This window comes from Bos mutus, chromosome 23 (assembly GCF_027580195.1).
Source record: "Bos mutus isolate GX-2022 chromosome 23, NWIPB_WYAK_1.1, whole genome shotgun sequence".
Taxonomy (NCBI): Eukaryota; Metazoa; Chordata; class Mammalia; order Artiodactyla; family Bovidae; genus Bos; species Bos mutus.
In genome coordinates, this window is record NC_091639.1 from 46,838,656 (window position 1) to 46,854,167 (window position 15,512).

Consider the following 15,512-nt stretch of genomic DNA (forward strand, 5'->3'; position numbering starts at 1 on the left):
AAAACCGCAACTGAAAGCTACTCCCACTAACAAGTCAACAGACGGTAAATAAGTCAGTGTGAAATCTATTTTCTGCTGTCAGTAGCCAAAAGCATTCTTATGGAGCCTAAAAAAAAAGCATAAAAGAATGTCCAATATGTCAAATTGACATAATGTTGCCACTGTTTGTTCCTTAATTCAAATAGGGATGTGAGGGGAAAAAAGCTAAGGCTTAAGACCTGGCTCAGCATCCACCCTCTGCCATTTTAACAGAGTTGGCTAAAAAAAGTTACATTTTAAGAAAAGCTTTTAACAGATCTATTTATATACTTATGATAGCTTTAAAACGTTAAATACAGGGAGATTAAATCTGTTTAAAGCCTTCTAATCCAAATGAAACAAAGGGAAAAGAAATTTGAGTATCACCCATAGTAAATTAAAATGTTCAGTTCAGTCGCTCAGTCGTGTCCGACTCTTCGCGACACCATGAATCACAGCACACCATGCCTCCCTGTCCATCACCAACTCCTGGAGTTTACCCAAACTCATGTGCATCGAGTCGGTGATGCCATCCAGCCATCTCATCCTCTGTCGTCCCCTTCTCCTCCTGCCCCCAATCCCTCCCAGCATCAGAGTCTTTTCCAATGAGTCAACTCTTCACATGAGGTGACCAAAGTACTGGAGTTTCAGCTTCAGCATCAGTCAGTTCTTCCATTAAGATGTAAATACTAATAATTACGGGCTCTCGTTTTAGTTTCTGGCAAAGAATGTCTTTTGTAAACATATGAAAGAGAAATGGATGATATATGCAGAGTACGTCATGAGAAATGCTGGGCTGGATGAAGCACAAGCTGGAATCAAGATTGCCAAGAGAAATATCAATAACCTCAGATATGCAGATGACATGACCCTTAGGGCAGGAAGAGAAACTAAAGAGCCTCTTGATGAAAGTCATAGAGGAGAATGAAAAAGCTGGCTTAAAACTCAACATTTCAAAAATGAAGATCATGGCATCCAGTCCCATCACTTCACGGCAAATAGATAGGGAAACAAGGGAAACAGTGACAGACTTTATTTTCTTGGGCTCCAAAACCACTGCAGATGGTGACTGCAGCCATGAAATTAAAAGACATTTGCTCCTTGGAAGAAAAGTTATGACCAAGCTAGATAGCATATTCAAAAGCAGAGACATTACTTTGCCAACAAAGGTCCGTCTAGTCAAAGCTATGGTTTTTCCGGCAGTCATGTATGGATGTGAGAGTTGGACCATGAAGCATGCTGAGCACCAAAGAATTGATGCTTTTGAACTGCGGTGTTGGAGAGGACTCTTGAGAGTCCCTTGGACTGCAAGGAGATCCAACCAGTCCATCCTAAAGGAGATCAGTCCTGAATGTTCATTGGAAGGACTGATGCTGAAGCTGAAGCTCCAATACTTTGGCCACCTGATGCCAAGAGCTGACTCATCTGAAAAGACCCTGACGCTGGGAAAGGTTGAAGGCAGGAGGAGAAGGGGACGAGAGAGGATGAGATGGTTGGATGGCATCACCGACTCAATGGACAAGAGTCTGAGTAAACTCCAGGAGTTGGTGATGGACAGGGAAGCCTGGCATGCTGCAGTCCATGGGGTCACAAACAGTTGGACACAACTGAGCGACTGAACTAAACTGAACAGTTAAAATAAGAAGTCTGTGACAAACTCGATGAGCCAAGTTAAAAAAATTAATAGATGATAATGAACACAGTCTTATGGCAAAAACTGGAAAAAGGGTTATAACCTCAACTGCAGTGGAAATTAAAATATTTTTAGCTACCTGGTCTTTTTCTTTAAATTAGGGACCCAAATGATATCCTTAATGTACAATTGCAACATTTTCTCCTTTTTATTCATATACAAATAAAATCATTTTTCACATTTGACCAGTTCTTTTTTTAACTTCATTTTGAAATAATTGTAGACTCACACAAACTTGTCTTATTAGAAATACATAATGGTAATTACTTTCTCAAAAAATAACCACACTAATGAAAAAGTAATACTGGCAAATCACAGTGTTAAAAGCTTAAAAAGAAATAAACCAACCTATTTATTTCTCACAAAAAGAATGCATTATATACTGAGAATTTAGAGAAAAAAGCTAGGTAGGTAAAAAGGGGAATTCTGCCCACAATTTAGTCTTAGATCCTGTCATGGTAGCTCTTTCCTTTCACTTGTACCTCATACTTCTCTGAATTTGTGCAGCCCTGAAAAGGCTGTACCCACACACATTAATGTCATAACAAAATGCCATTTTGTTTGCTGGAGTTTTCCTTTTTCTTATAGTAGTTTCCATTCTCTGACTACATAGTCATTTCCCTGGAGTCAGAGAAGACATTTCATAGTTTCTGACTTACTAGGTCTGGGAATGCCTGTATGAGTCATGTAATTCCAAGGCAGACACAAACAGTCTATAGTATAAAGTATTATTTACCACCCAATGAGATCTTTATAAGAATAAGGGCCTGGGGTTTTCAAAAATACTTTGGAATTAATTTAAATATTCTTAAAGAGAAATCCTTCTATGGGGAACAAAAAAGGCAAAATTCTTTGTTCAGCCAAAAGAACACATCCAAACAGACTAAAGACACCCACAACTTACCTCGATAGTAGGCCTTGGTTATCGCGTCAAACTCCTCCTGACCCGCTGTATCCCATAACATGAGCCTGACATCTTCGTCATTAACTCTGAAACGAGATGAATTTATTTTATATGCAAAGGAAATGTCTTTATTTTTAAAATCTGGAGGTATTAAAACTACATTGTGGGCTTCAATCTGAAAAAGTCTAAGTGCTTTTAAGTGCTGAGACCATTAACCACAGTGAGAGTAAAGGGTGAAAGACACCCCTTAACGCTGTCACTTTACACGATTTGGAGTTACCTGTTGTGTTTCTTCCTTCAACAACAGTCACAGATAGAGGTGGCTCTAGGACTAGCATCAGAAGGGCCCACACCTGCAGATTCAACCAACCACAGACAGAATATATTTGGAGGGCTTCTCGGGTGGCTCAGTGGTAAAGAAGACATGGGTCCGATCCCTTATCCTGGGAGATCCCACGCAGAGCCACTGAGCCTGCGAATCACACTATGGAGCCTGTGCTCCAGAACCAGGAGCCGGACTTCCGAGCCCGCGCGCCACAACCACTGAAGTCACGCCCTAGAGCCTAGTGCCGCACATGAGAAGCCTCCGCGATGAGAAGCCCACGCACCGCAACTAGAAAAAAGCCCACTCAGCAACAAAGACCCAGCACAGCCAGAAATAAATAAAATTATTTTTTGAAAATATGTGGGAAAAACTCTAGAAAGTTCCAAAAAGCAAAACCTGAACATGCCATGTGTCCGGCAACTATTCACGCAGCATTTACCTTGTATTAGATGTTGTAAGTGATGTGGAGATAATGAAAGTCTATGGGAGCACGTGTGGAGGTTAAATGCAAACACTATGCCATCTGGTACATGGAACTGAGTGTCTGTGGAGGCTGGTATCCACAGGATCCTGGCCTGTCCTGAGAAAGCTTCCTCAGGTCAGCTGCCGCCTCCGGCCGGCCTACTCTAACGCGGAGACCAGAGAGAGAGGACCAAGCAGCTCACCGCGCGGGCCCCTTCAGGCAGACACTGACTGTTCTGTGCACCTCCTGTCTTACTCACGGGCAGCAGTCCCTTTATAGAGCCACTGCCAACAGCCAGTCAGCAAGTCCTGAACCGTGGCTCTGAGCGAAAATACCCGGCAAGGGGCCTTCAAGCTCCTGGTTACAACTGCATCAACCAATCAATATATAACTTCTTTTTCTGCATTGTTCTATTTAAAGACACCTTATTTAATATATATTGTTGATTCATCACCTTTGAACTCATGGCCAACAGCACTATTACTGGTACTTGAAAGAAGCTTATTTAATACATGTGTCTTCTCCACGAGGCACATCACAGCTCACCAGACAGCACTTCAGTTCTAGGCTTGGGGCCGTTTTAAACAGCAAAACCAACAAAACACACAAAAACAGAACAGGAAAAGGCCACTTATGTACTTATGAGAGATGAAACAAAAAGATGGAGGTCGTCGCGTTCAGCCTCAACCAGACCTGTGTGTGCAGGTGACGCAAATGTTTTGAGGCTCTGTACATGTCCATGAATGGGGTCCCGAGTCTGGGGTCGCAAATACATTTTAGCAAGTAGTGAATCCGAACATACAAAGTCCACAAATAATGAGAAGTAACTAACTGCATACTTAAAATATTAACATGGAATCTACAAATAATGAGGGTCAACTATATACTTAAAATATTAATTTGGTCCAGATAACAAGTACAAAAATAAACATCATCAAGATTTGAAATGAATCCTCTTAAGACACCTAAGAAAGGAAGCAAAAACAGAAGCATTTTTAGAAAGAAGGTGAACAGATTATAAATTCAACAATTTTTACAACAATGAACACAATTATCTCTGATGCTAATGTCTGGGACAGTTACGTCAGATTTGTTTAATGTTACTTATTTCTCTGTGATAAATTTTAGTTTGTCTCCTACAATTTAAAATAACCTCAAAAGTTCTCAGGACTAAGGACAAAAATTGTTACTTTGATGTGTTTTAGAACTGGATTTCCTTTTCACAGGCGTATTTAATCCCCTCAAATCCTTCTCTTATTTCTTTAAAGTAAAAATAAATTATTAATTCTCTAACTTCTACATAGTCCTGTCCAGTTTTAAAAAGAGAAGATTATACAAACAGATCCCTTAATATATAAGAGATGAAAATTACTGTGAAAGGTAACTTTCCTTCCAAATAAAATTGTGGACAGAAATCTCAGCAGAATCAAGCACTACTTTCTATCTAAGAAGTGCCCACGATGGGACGTCCCTGTGGCCTGGTGGTTAACAATCCGACTTGCAGCACAGGGGACACGGGCTCAACCCTGGTCAGGGAACCAAGGTCCACAAGCCACGGAGCAACTGAGCCCACGTGCTGCAACCAGAGTCCGTGCGCCACAACTGAGACCCAACACAGCCAAATAATCAATGAAATTTTTTAAAAACGTGCCCAAGGTGCCACCAATAAATATAAAACAGATATAAGTAGAAAAAAAGAGAGAAGGGAGAAGGGTAGCAAAAAAGAAGAAAAATGACAGAGGAAAGGGAGAGATGGAGGAGGGGGGAGAAAGACGGTGAGGACACACGAAGGAGTGAGTGACTGAACATCGCTGCCGCCTGACGCCTAGCGTTTGTGCGGTAACCAGTCACCGTCGTTCCGACACCGTCATCGGACACTGCTCACAAACCAAAACCCAGAGGATAAAATGGCCAAGTACATACTGGATTTGTCGCTCCAAAAAATCAACTCCAATGGTTTTCTTGTAGTCTTTTGTAAAAATGCCTTTGCAATACCGCTGAATCATACTTGACTTTCCAACTGCACCGTTCCCTACAACCACCATCTTGATGGCCACTTCCATATCTTCCTCCAACATTTTTGGAGTTGAAAAGGTTTCTGTGCCAACTTTAATTCCAGGTGATCAGATCTTCTCTCTCAAACCTGTGGTTTAAAATGAAATTATTCTTTTCATGACATAAAAATAAGCTATAATTATTTTATCAAGAAATAATCAAACTGAATTCCAAGAATTTGTTTCCATGATGAAGGGCCCCCCTCCCCACTCTGTTCATTTAACTTAAATTCTATGAAAAGAGACACAATAATATTCACTTTTGAATCCTTATCAATAGCACAATGTATGACTTTTAGGTAGTGATAAATGAGTAGATTCTGCCTTTCACAAAGATTAGCCGATAAAGACTATGGGCTTTAGAGTTGAGGCCTGACTTAAAGTTGCCTTTTACTGGTTCTGTGCTCTTTGTGAAGTTATTGCTTATCCTCTTCAAGCTTCAGTTTTCTGAAGATATTTAACCTCACAGGATCATTGATCGATACATATAAAGCACTTAGCACAGTGAAAGTTAAGCATTCAAAAAATGGTAGTTTCATACACCAGAAGAAATCCTCCATAGATAGTTAACACCAAATGGGAAACAAATACAAAGTCTAAGGGAACTGCTCATCATCCTCACAAGTGATAATTAACATCCCTAGGTCCGCACCCAAAAGGGTCTTGTGTAATATACTATGCAACCAAGTGACAGCATCCAGCTCTTAAGTTACAGCACTTTAGTATTTAGGTTACAATGAATCCATTACCCATAATCTTACAGCATACTTTTTTTCTTTACTTTCAGACTGCTGCTACTGCTAAGTCACTTCAGTCGTGTCCGACTCTGTGCAATCCCATAGACGGCAGCCCACCAGGCTCTCCTGTCCCTGTAATTCTCCAGGCAAGAACACTGGAGTGGGTTGCCATTTCCTTCTCCAATGCAGGAAAGTGAAAGTTAAGTCGCTCAGTCGTGTCCAACTCTTAGCAACCCCATGAACTACAGCCTACCAGGCTCATCTGTCCATGGGATTTTCCAGGCAAGAGTACTGGAGTGGGTGCCATCGCCTTCTCCGTTACTTTCAGACTAGTTACAGTTATTCACACAATGGAAGCAGTAGTACCTATACTGTTTGCATTTTAGACTGAATGAACTGTCTAGACCCTTAGAACAGAGGGCTAATTTTTTCACATTTCTTAAAATTATTAATGCTATCCAAGTTCCTACCTACTTAACTATTATATTCTAGCTACCTGAACCAAAAATTCATTTATACAACCACTACACAAAACATGTCTGAAATGTGAAGAGCATTCCTTTCTTTGTCCCTAATGGAGACTCAGTAACTGGCCCTAGTGCTCCATAAACTTGCATGATTTAAGAAGCATCTAAAAGTACTTGTTAAAGTACAAGTTCTAGGTCTCCACTTCAGACATAATTAAATTATTAAAACAACCTAAAGTATCAGAACCAAAGAAAGATGACAGAAGCAAAAATATGGATAAATACAGAGAGACTTATCCTCTTGAATGTTCTATGTTACATGTGACAGTTGAAAGAAAAATCATAATACTGTTCGATGTGGTTTTCAATATACGTAGAGAAAACATTTAAGACAATTATTTATACATGGGAGAGAACAAAAGGATGTGAAGGGAGGTAAGGTTTCTATACTTCGCTTGGGCTTGTAAAATGCTGACACCAATAGACTGTGATAAATTATCTACACGGCTAAACAAGTTACACAAAGAAATACTCAAAAATACTAGAAAACATGATAAAACAAAATGAAATTATAAAAACACCATAAAAATATCAGAATGTAATTGACATTTATAGAGCTGTCCACACAACAGCAGAACATTCTTCAAGCACCCACTGAACATGTATCAAGATAGGACATAGTCTAGGCCATCAAACAACCCTCAAAAAAATTAAAATAAAGAGACCACAGTGGGATCAAACTAGAAGTCAGTAACAGAAAGATAACAGGAAAGTCTCCAAGCATTTGGAAACTAAAAACAGATTTCTCAACAATCCATGGGCCAAAACAGAAGCTCAAGAGAAATTTTAAAAATAACTGAATTGAAATAAAATGAAAATACAAAGTGTCAAAAATTTGTTGGACACAGCTAACTTAGTGCTGAGAGAGAAAATTTACAACACTAAATAGAGTCCCTTGGACTGCAAGGAGATTCAACCAGTCCATTCTGAAGGAGATCAGCCCTGGGATTTCTTTGGAATGATGCTAAAGCTGAATCTCCAGGACTTTGGCCACCTCATGCGAAGAGTTGACTCATTGGAAAAGACTCTGATGCTGGGAGGGATTGGGGGCAGGAGGAGAAGATGATGACACAGGATGAGATGGCTGGATGGCATCACTGACTCGATGGACGTGAGTCTGAGTGAACTCCGGGAGTTGGTGATGGACAGGGAGGCCTGGCGTGCTGTGATTCATGGGGTTGCAAAGAGTCGGACACAACTGAGTGACTGAACTGAACTGAACTGAAATGCTTACCTTAGAAAGGAAGAAAAGTCTCAAAGCAATAACCTAAGGTCCCACGTCAAAAAACTGGAAAAACAAGTGCAAAATAAACCCAAAGCAAGCAAAAGGATGGAAATAATAAAGAGAAGAAATCAATAAAATTGATATAACTATTAGGAAAATAAAATCTGTAACTTTAAAAACTCAAAAAGAAAGCTCCAAGCTCAGGTGATTTCACTGAAGAATTCTACCAAACAGTTCAAGAATGATACACAATTCCCCCAGAATATAGAAGAGAAGGAAACATCCCCTAACTTATTTTATAAAGCCAGCATTATCTTGATACCAGCACCACACAAAGACAGTACAAAAAAGAAAACCAGACAGACAGCCCCTCATGAACATAATGCAAAAATCTTCAACAAAATATGAGTAAATCACATCCAGCAATGCACAAAAAGAATAAATAGGACCAAATGGGCTTTACTTGGGAATGCAAGGCTGTTTCAACATTAAAATATCAATGTAATCCACCACATTAATAGAGTAAAGAAGGAAAACCCCATCACCATATCAACTAATGCAGAGGAAGTATTTAACATAATTCAACATCCATTTGTGAGAAAATTTCTCAGCAAACTAGAAAGAGAAGGGGAATTTTTCAGCCTGATAAAGGGCATCTATTAAAAAAAACACACAGAAAAACATACAGCTAACATCATACTTAATTCTGAAAGACAGACTGCTTTCCCCCTTAGAGTGAGAACAAGGTAAGGATGTTCATTCTCACTACTCCGGTTTATCATTAGGCATGGCCAGAGCAATAGCAACAAAAATACACAAAGTGCTTACAGACAATAGGGAAAAACTATCCCTATTCACAGATGACATGGTTGTCTATGGATTGTCCAAGGAATCAAACAAACAATCCTGAAACTAGTAAGTGAATTTAGCAAGGACACAGGATACAAGAGTAACACATAAGACTGAACTGTATTTCTAATATCCTAACAAGGTACAATTTGAAGCCAAAAAAAATTTAAATGATATTTACAATAGCATCCTCCCAAAACGAAATTCTTTGATATGAATCAAATTCAGACACGACTGACTGACTGAATTGACTGAAAGTTGGAGAAAATCATACCACCCAATTTTAAGACACTATAAAGCTACATTCATGAAGAGTGATACTGGCAAAGAGAAAGATACAGAAATCAACACAGCACAGGCCCAATACAACAGAGGGCCCAAAAATAGACCCACGAAAATACAGCCAATTGATGTTTGACAAAAATGCAAAACTATTAAATGGAGACAAGGCAGTCTTTTCAACAAATTGTGATGGAACAACTGGACATTCATATGCAAAAAAGTAAACCTTCCCTAAATCTCACATCTTATATAAATAATTCAAAATAGATTATAGATCTAAATGTAAAACTTTAATATCTAGAAGGTGAAAACCTTCTTGACCTGGGATTAGGCAAAATTCTTAGACATGCTACCAAAAGATGTACAAAAGGAAATATAGATAAATTAGATTTCATCAAAATTAAAAATATCAGCTCTGTGAAAGATCCTGTTAAAACAATAAAACAAGTTATAGACTGCAAGAAAATAGTTGCAAAACATACCTAACAACTTGTATCCAGAGCATATAAAGAACCTTAAAAAGTCAACATAAGAAACTACCAAATTTAAAAATAGGTAAAAGTCTTGGCCAGATATTCACCCAAGATTATATATGCCAAGTAAGCACACAAAAAGATATTCAACAGCTTTGGCCATTAGTTAAAGACACACTGGGCTCCGTTGCTGCATCCTACTCTTTGCGACCCCACAGACTGCAGCCCACCAGGCTCACATTCTGTCCATGAGATTTCCCAGGCAAGAATACAGGAGTGGGTTGCCATTACCACTATATGCCTATCAGAATGGCTAAATTAAAAAATCTGACTACACCAAGTGCTAGACAGGAAGTGGAGCAACTGCAACTCTCACATTTTGCTGGTGAGAATGCAAAATGATAGGCACTCTGGAAACCTGTGTGACAGTTTCTTATAAAGTTAAACATACTTTATGTGATCCTACAACACTAATCGTAGCAGTACCCTAGAGAAACAAAATGGCAACCCACTCCAGTGTTCTTGCCTGGAGAATCCCAGGGACGGGGGAGCCTGGTGGGCTGCCGTCTATGGGACTGCACAGAGTCCGACACGACTGAAGCGACTTAGCAGCAGCAGTAGCATGAATTTCCCTTGACTGGAAAGTCTTAAAACTCCTATGGTAAGTTTTCTCTCTTTTACTTTCCAAAAAGCCCCACAAACATTTGGCTGATGACAGGCAATGGCAACCCACTCCAGTACTCTTGCTTGGCAAATCCCATGGAGGGAGGAGCCTGGTAGGCTGCAGTCCATGGGGTCGCTGGGAGTCAGACCCGGCTAAGCGACTTCACTTTCACTTTTCACTTTCATGCATTGAAAAAGGAAATGGCAACCCACTCCAGTGTTCTTGCCTAGAGAATCCCAGGGACGGGGGAGCCTGGTGGGCTGCCGTCTCTGGAGTCGCACAGAGTTCGACACGACTGAAGCGACTTAGCAGCAACAGCAGCAGCACAGAAACAAAAACTGATGTTCACACAAAAACCTGCATAGGAATGATTACAGCAGCTATAGTCACCATAAACTAGAAACAATCCCACGTCCTCCAGCGGATGCATATCCATCCACCAGAATACTACTCAGTAAGAAAAAAGGATACATTGATACATGCAGCAACTTGAAGGAATCTCAAAGGCATTGTACTGAGTGAAAAAAGCTTACATGTTGTATGATTCCATTTATATGACATTCTAGAGAAGATCAGTAATTGCCAGGGGTTGGAATAAGGGGGAGTTTATGAGACGAAAGACAGCATGAGTGGTTGGAGGTGACAGAACTGTTCCATATTCTATTATGGTGGTTACATGAATCTAAAATTCACAGAACTGCACACTCCCCAAAAAAGTCCACTTTATCACATGATAACGTTTAAAAGAATAAAATATAAAGAAAAATAAGTGGAATTAGATCTTAACACAGGCAGTCTGACCTTTGTGATTATCATCAGCCACTCACTTCTCTACAGACTAAAAAGAACACAATCAAGTTCTTAGAAAAGTATCATTCTAAGTATAATACCTTAAAAGCTTGACAGTAATACTGTATATGTGTTCTATTCCCAAGTTTAAGTTTACAATCAACAGCAGTCCAATACATTAGAAAAGGAAGAGTTAACTCAATGATTAAAACAGTGGTTTTTCCATCACTGCCTGTACTTCAACACGTTATGATTATACTTAAACACGGAAAACCTCAGGTTCACTGAAGTTACCTGGAAGATATCCTGACCTGTATGAAATCTAGAGACGTAAACAGTCCTTCTCAGACTGTAAAGTCACTTGCCCGGGCCGTGACAGTGAAGCTGTCTCCCTATCACACCCTAAGGGTCCCGAGCCTGGGGTCCCCATGGGAAGCGACTCTGCCGCGCCGGGTGTCAAGGGGAGCGCGCAGCCGGTTCATCCGTATTCCACGGGCACCCCGGCAACACCCCGGGCAGGGTGCGGCCGGGCAGGGAGGGGCCCGCTGCCTGGACCCGGTCTGGAAGCCAGGGTGGGCTGGGGCCCTTGCCCAGCCATCCCCGACCGGCACTGGACGGCCCGCCACGTCCAGGGAGACCGGGGCGGGGGGAGACGCGGGGGCCAGGGGAGAGCGGGGAGAAGGGAGAGCGGGGAGACGAGGGAGCCAGGGAGACGCGGGGCGCCAGGAGCACGGGGAGACTGGGGCGCGGGGAGGGGCGGGGAGACGGGGGCCGGGGGTCCGCCGCCGGGCCCGGGCCCGCGCTCCAGGCGTGCGCGCGGCGGCCGGGTGGGAGCGAGCGCCCGGCTTGGAGGCCCCGCCGCGCCCCTGCGCAGGCCCCGGGCCGCGACGACGGCGAGGAGTGCGGCCGCCGGCCCGGGCGCGAGCCGCTACTCACCCTCCCTGCGCCGCCCGCCGCCCGGTGCTACAGCTCCTCCGGGGCGCGGCGCAACCGCCGCCTCGCCGCGTCCGAGCGCGCCGGCCCCCGGCTGGGCGTCCGGCCGGCTCGTGCCCTCTTCGCTCTTTAGGGGTGACTGTGATGCTTCGGGAACTTTACTGGCAGCAGGGCTCGGAACGGGTGGTGCTCAGTACCTCGCCGGGAAGGGCCGGGAGCGGGCGCCCTGCCTCCGCTCAGCCCGGCCCCTCCGCGCTCCGAGCATGCGCCGGGCTCGCGGTGCGCACGCGCGCGCGGGTCCCCGCCTCCAGCCGGCCGCGGCAGCAGGCGCCGGGCGCTACCTGGCCGCGAGAGGAAGCGGCCGGGAAGGCGCTGCACGCGCTTCCGCTGCACGGGGGGCGGCCTTCAGAGTCTTCACAGGACCGGCCGCCCTGGACGCACCTGATGCGCCTGACTGAGAGGACCTCCAAGGGGCGGGGAGAGCAAAACCTCGAAACGCGCTGAGTTCACACGCTGTGGCTGGACCGAGTGGAAGTCTGCGGTGGTTAATAACTCAGACAACCAAACCAAAATCCGGAGGTTCGCCCCCAAAGCAACCTAAACTTTGCTTCACGGGGACGGATACTCCACAAGCTGATGAGGATGTGGAATAACTGAATTCCTCATGCTGCTGGAGTATAAATTACTAAAAAAAAAAAAAAAAACAACTTTCGAAAACAATTTGGCGCTGTACTATAGAAGCCAAGCCTATGGTTTTTCCAGTGGTCATGTATGGATGTGAGAGTTGGACTATAAACAAAGCTGAGCTTCGAAGAATTGATGCTTTTGAACTGTGGTGTTGGAGAAGACTCTTGAGAGTCCCTTGGACTGCAAGGAGATCCAACCAGTCCATCCTAAAGGAAATCAGTCCTGAACATTCATTGGAAGGACTGATGCTGAAGCTGAAATTCCAATACTTTGGCCATCTGATGCAAAGAGCTTACTCATTTGAAAAGACCCTGATGCTAGGAAAGACTGAAGGCGGGAGGAGAAGGGGACGACAGAGGATGAGGTGGTTGGATGGCATCACCGACTCAACGGACCTGAGTTTGAGCAAACTCCGGGAGTTGGTGATTGACAGGGAGACCTAGCTGCTGCAGTCCATGGGATTGCAAAGAATCGGACACGACTGAGCGACTAAACTGAACTGGACTATAGAAGCCAACCCTGTGACCCAGCAGTTCCATGGTTATGTGTACAGCCAAGAGAAATGTGTGCTTACAAGGCACCAACAGTTATCAGAATGTTGACGATGCATTTGTTTTAATAACCGCAAATGGAAATAACCAAAAAGACCATCAAGGATAGAATAAGGTAATACATTCACAGTGTTCATATAATGGGATACTTCTCAGCAATGAAAAGAATGACCTACTACAGGCGACAACATGGATAAACTGCGAAAACATAAAGTTGAGCATAAGATGTCAGACAGGAAAGAACATAGGGGTAAGGCCATCTCTATAAAGCCCAAAAATAGGAAAAATAATATGCTAAAAGTCATGATAGCGATTACCTAGGTGAGGAGGGGCTAGTGAATGGGGGAGGGGCTTCTAATGGGCTCTGGTTGTTGATCTTGGTGCTAGTTACACATGATTTGCTGAAAATCTACTAAACTGTACACTTATGCACATATATATGTATATGAATTATGTGGTGCAGTAATTTAAATTTTTTAGTTTAAAAATGTACAAATTGTTTTAGCTATAATTTCAATATAGTCTTGTAAACATAGTAATTATTTGCAAGAAATTTAATGTCAGATACCCACCTTATCTGTAGGATTTGGTTAGTATCGTCTGGTACATGAATGTGAAGTCGCTCAGTCGTGTCCGACTCTTTGCGACCCCATGGACTGTAGCCTACCAGGCTCCTCTGTCCATGGGACTTTCCAGACAATAGTACTGGAGTGGATTGCCATTTCCTTCTCCAAGGGATCTTCCCAACCCAGGGATCGAACCCTGTCTCCCGCATTGTAGACAGATGCTTTAGCGTCTGAGGCACCAGGGAAGTCCATTGTCTGGTAAACTTAAGTAATATCAGATCAGATCAGATCAGATCAGTCGCTCAGTCGTGTCCGACTCTTTTCCACCCCATGAATCGCAGCACGCCAGGCCTCCCTGTCCATCACCAACTCCCAGAGTTCACTCAGACTCACATCCATCTAGTCAGTGATGCCATCCAGCCATCTCATCCTCTGTCGTCCCCTTCTCCTCCTGCCCCCAATCCCTCCCAGCATCAGAGTCTTTTCCAATGAGTCAACTCTTCGCATGAGGTGGCCAAAGTACTGCAGTTTCAGCTTTGGCATCATTCCTTCCAAAGAACTCCCAGGGCTGATCTCCTTCAGAATGGACTGGTTGGATCTCCTTGCAGTCCAAGGGACTCTCAAGAGTCTTCTCCAACACCACAGTTCAAAAGCATCAATTCTTCGGTGCTCAGCCTTCTTCACAGTCCAACTCTCACATCCACACATGACCACAGGAAAAACCATAGCCTTGACTAGATGAACCTTTGTTGGCAAAGTAATGTCTCTGCTTTTGAACATGCTGTCTAGGTTGGTCATAACTTTCCTTCCAAGGAGTAAGCGTCTTTTAATTTCATGGCTGCAGTCATCATCTGCACTGATTTTGGAGCACAGAAAAATAAAGTCTGACACTGTTTCCACTGTTTCCCCATCTATTTCCCATGAAGTGATGGGACCGGATGCCATGATCTTCATTTTCTGAATGTTGAGCTTTAAGCCAACTTTTTCACTCTCCTCTTTCACTTTCATCAAGAGGCTTTTGAGTTCCTCTTTACTTTCTGCCATAAGGGTGGTGTCATCTGCATATCTGAGGTTATTGATATTTCTCCCGGCAGTCTTGATTCCAGCTTGTGTTTCTTCCAGTCCAGCGTTTCTCATGATGTACTCTGCATAGAAGTTAAATAAACAGGGTGACAATATACAGCCTTGACATACTCCTTTTCCTATTTGGAACCAGGCTGTTGTTCCATGTCCAGTTCTAACTGTTGCTTCCTGACCTGCATACAAATTTCTCAAGAGGCAGGTCAGGTGGTCTGGTTTTCCCATCTTTTTCAGAATTTCCCACAGTTTATTGTGATCCACATAGTCAAAGGCTTTGGCATAGTCAATAAAGCAGAAATAGATGTTTTTCTGGAACTCTCTTGCTTTTTCAATGATCCAGCAGATGTTGGCAATTTGATCTCTGGTTCCTCTGCCTTTTCTAAAACCAGCTTGAACATCAGGAAGTTCACGGTTCACATATTGCTGAAGCCTGGCTTGGAGAATTTTGAGCATTACTTTGCTAGCCTGTGAGATGAGTGCAATTGTGCGGTAGTTTGAGCATTCTTTGGCATTGCCTTTCTTTGAGATTGGAATGAAAACTGACCTTTTCCAGTCCTGTGGCCACTGCTGAGTTTTCCAAATTTGCTGGCATATTGAGTGCAGCACTTTCATAGCATCTTTCAGGATTTGGAATAGCTCAACTGGAATTCCATCACCTCTACTAGCTTTGTTTGTAGTGATGCTTTCCAAGG

General features: G+C 43.0%; 1 protein-coding gene across 1 annotated transcript in view; it reads right to left on the minus strand.

The window, feature by feature from the left end:
* RAB23 (RAB23, member RAS oncogene family) overlaps positions 1–12,190 on the minus strand; it is a 28,478-nt gene extending 16,288 nt beyond the window's left edge. The window contains exons 1-3 of the mRNA XM_070361246.1: positions 11,940–12,190; positions 5,327–5,546; positions 2,616–2,701 (exon numbers count right to left, since the gene is read on the minus strand). Of these exons, the coding sequence (XP_070217347.1) occupies positions 2,616–2,701; positions 5,327–5,481 (241 nt within the window). The 5' untranslated portion in view covers positions 5,482–5,546; positions 11,940–12,190. The remainder of the gene's footprint in view (positions 1–2,615; positions 2,702–5,326; positions 5,547–11,939) is intronic.
* Positions 12,191–15,512: the final 3,322 nt, after the last annotated feature.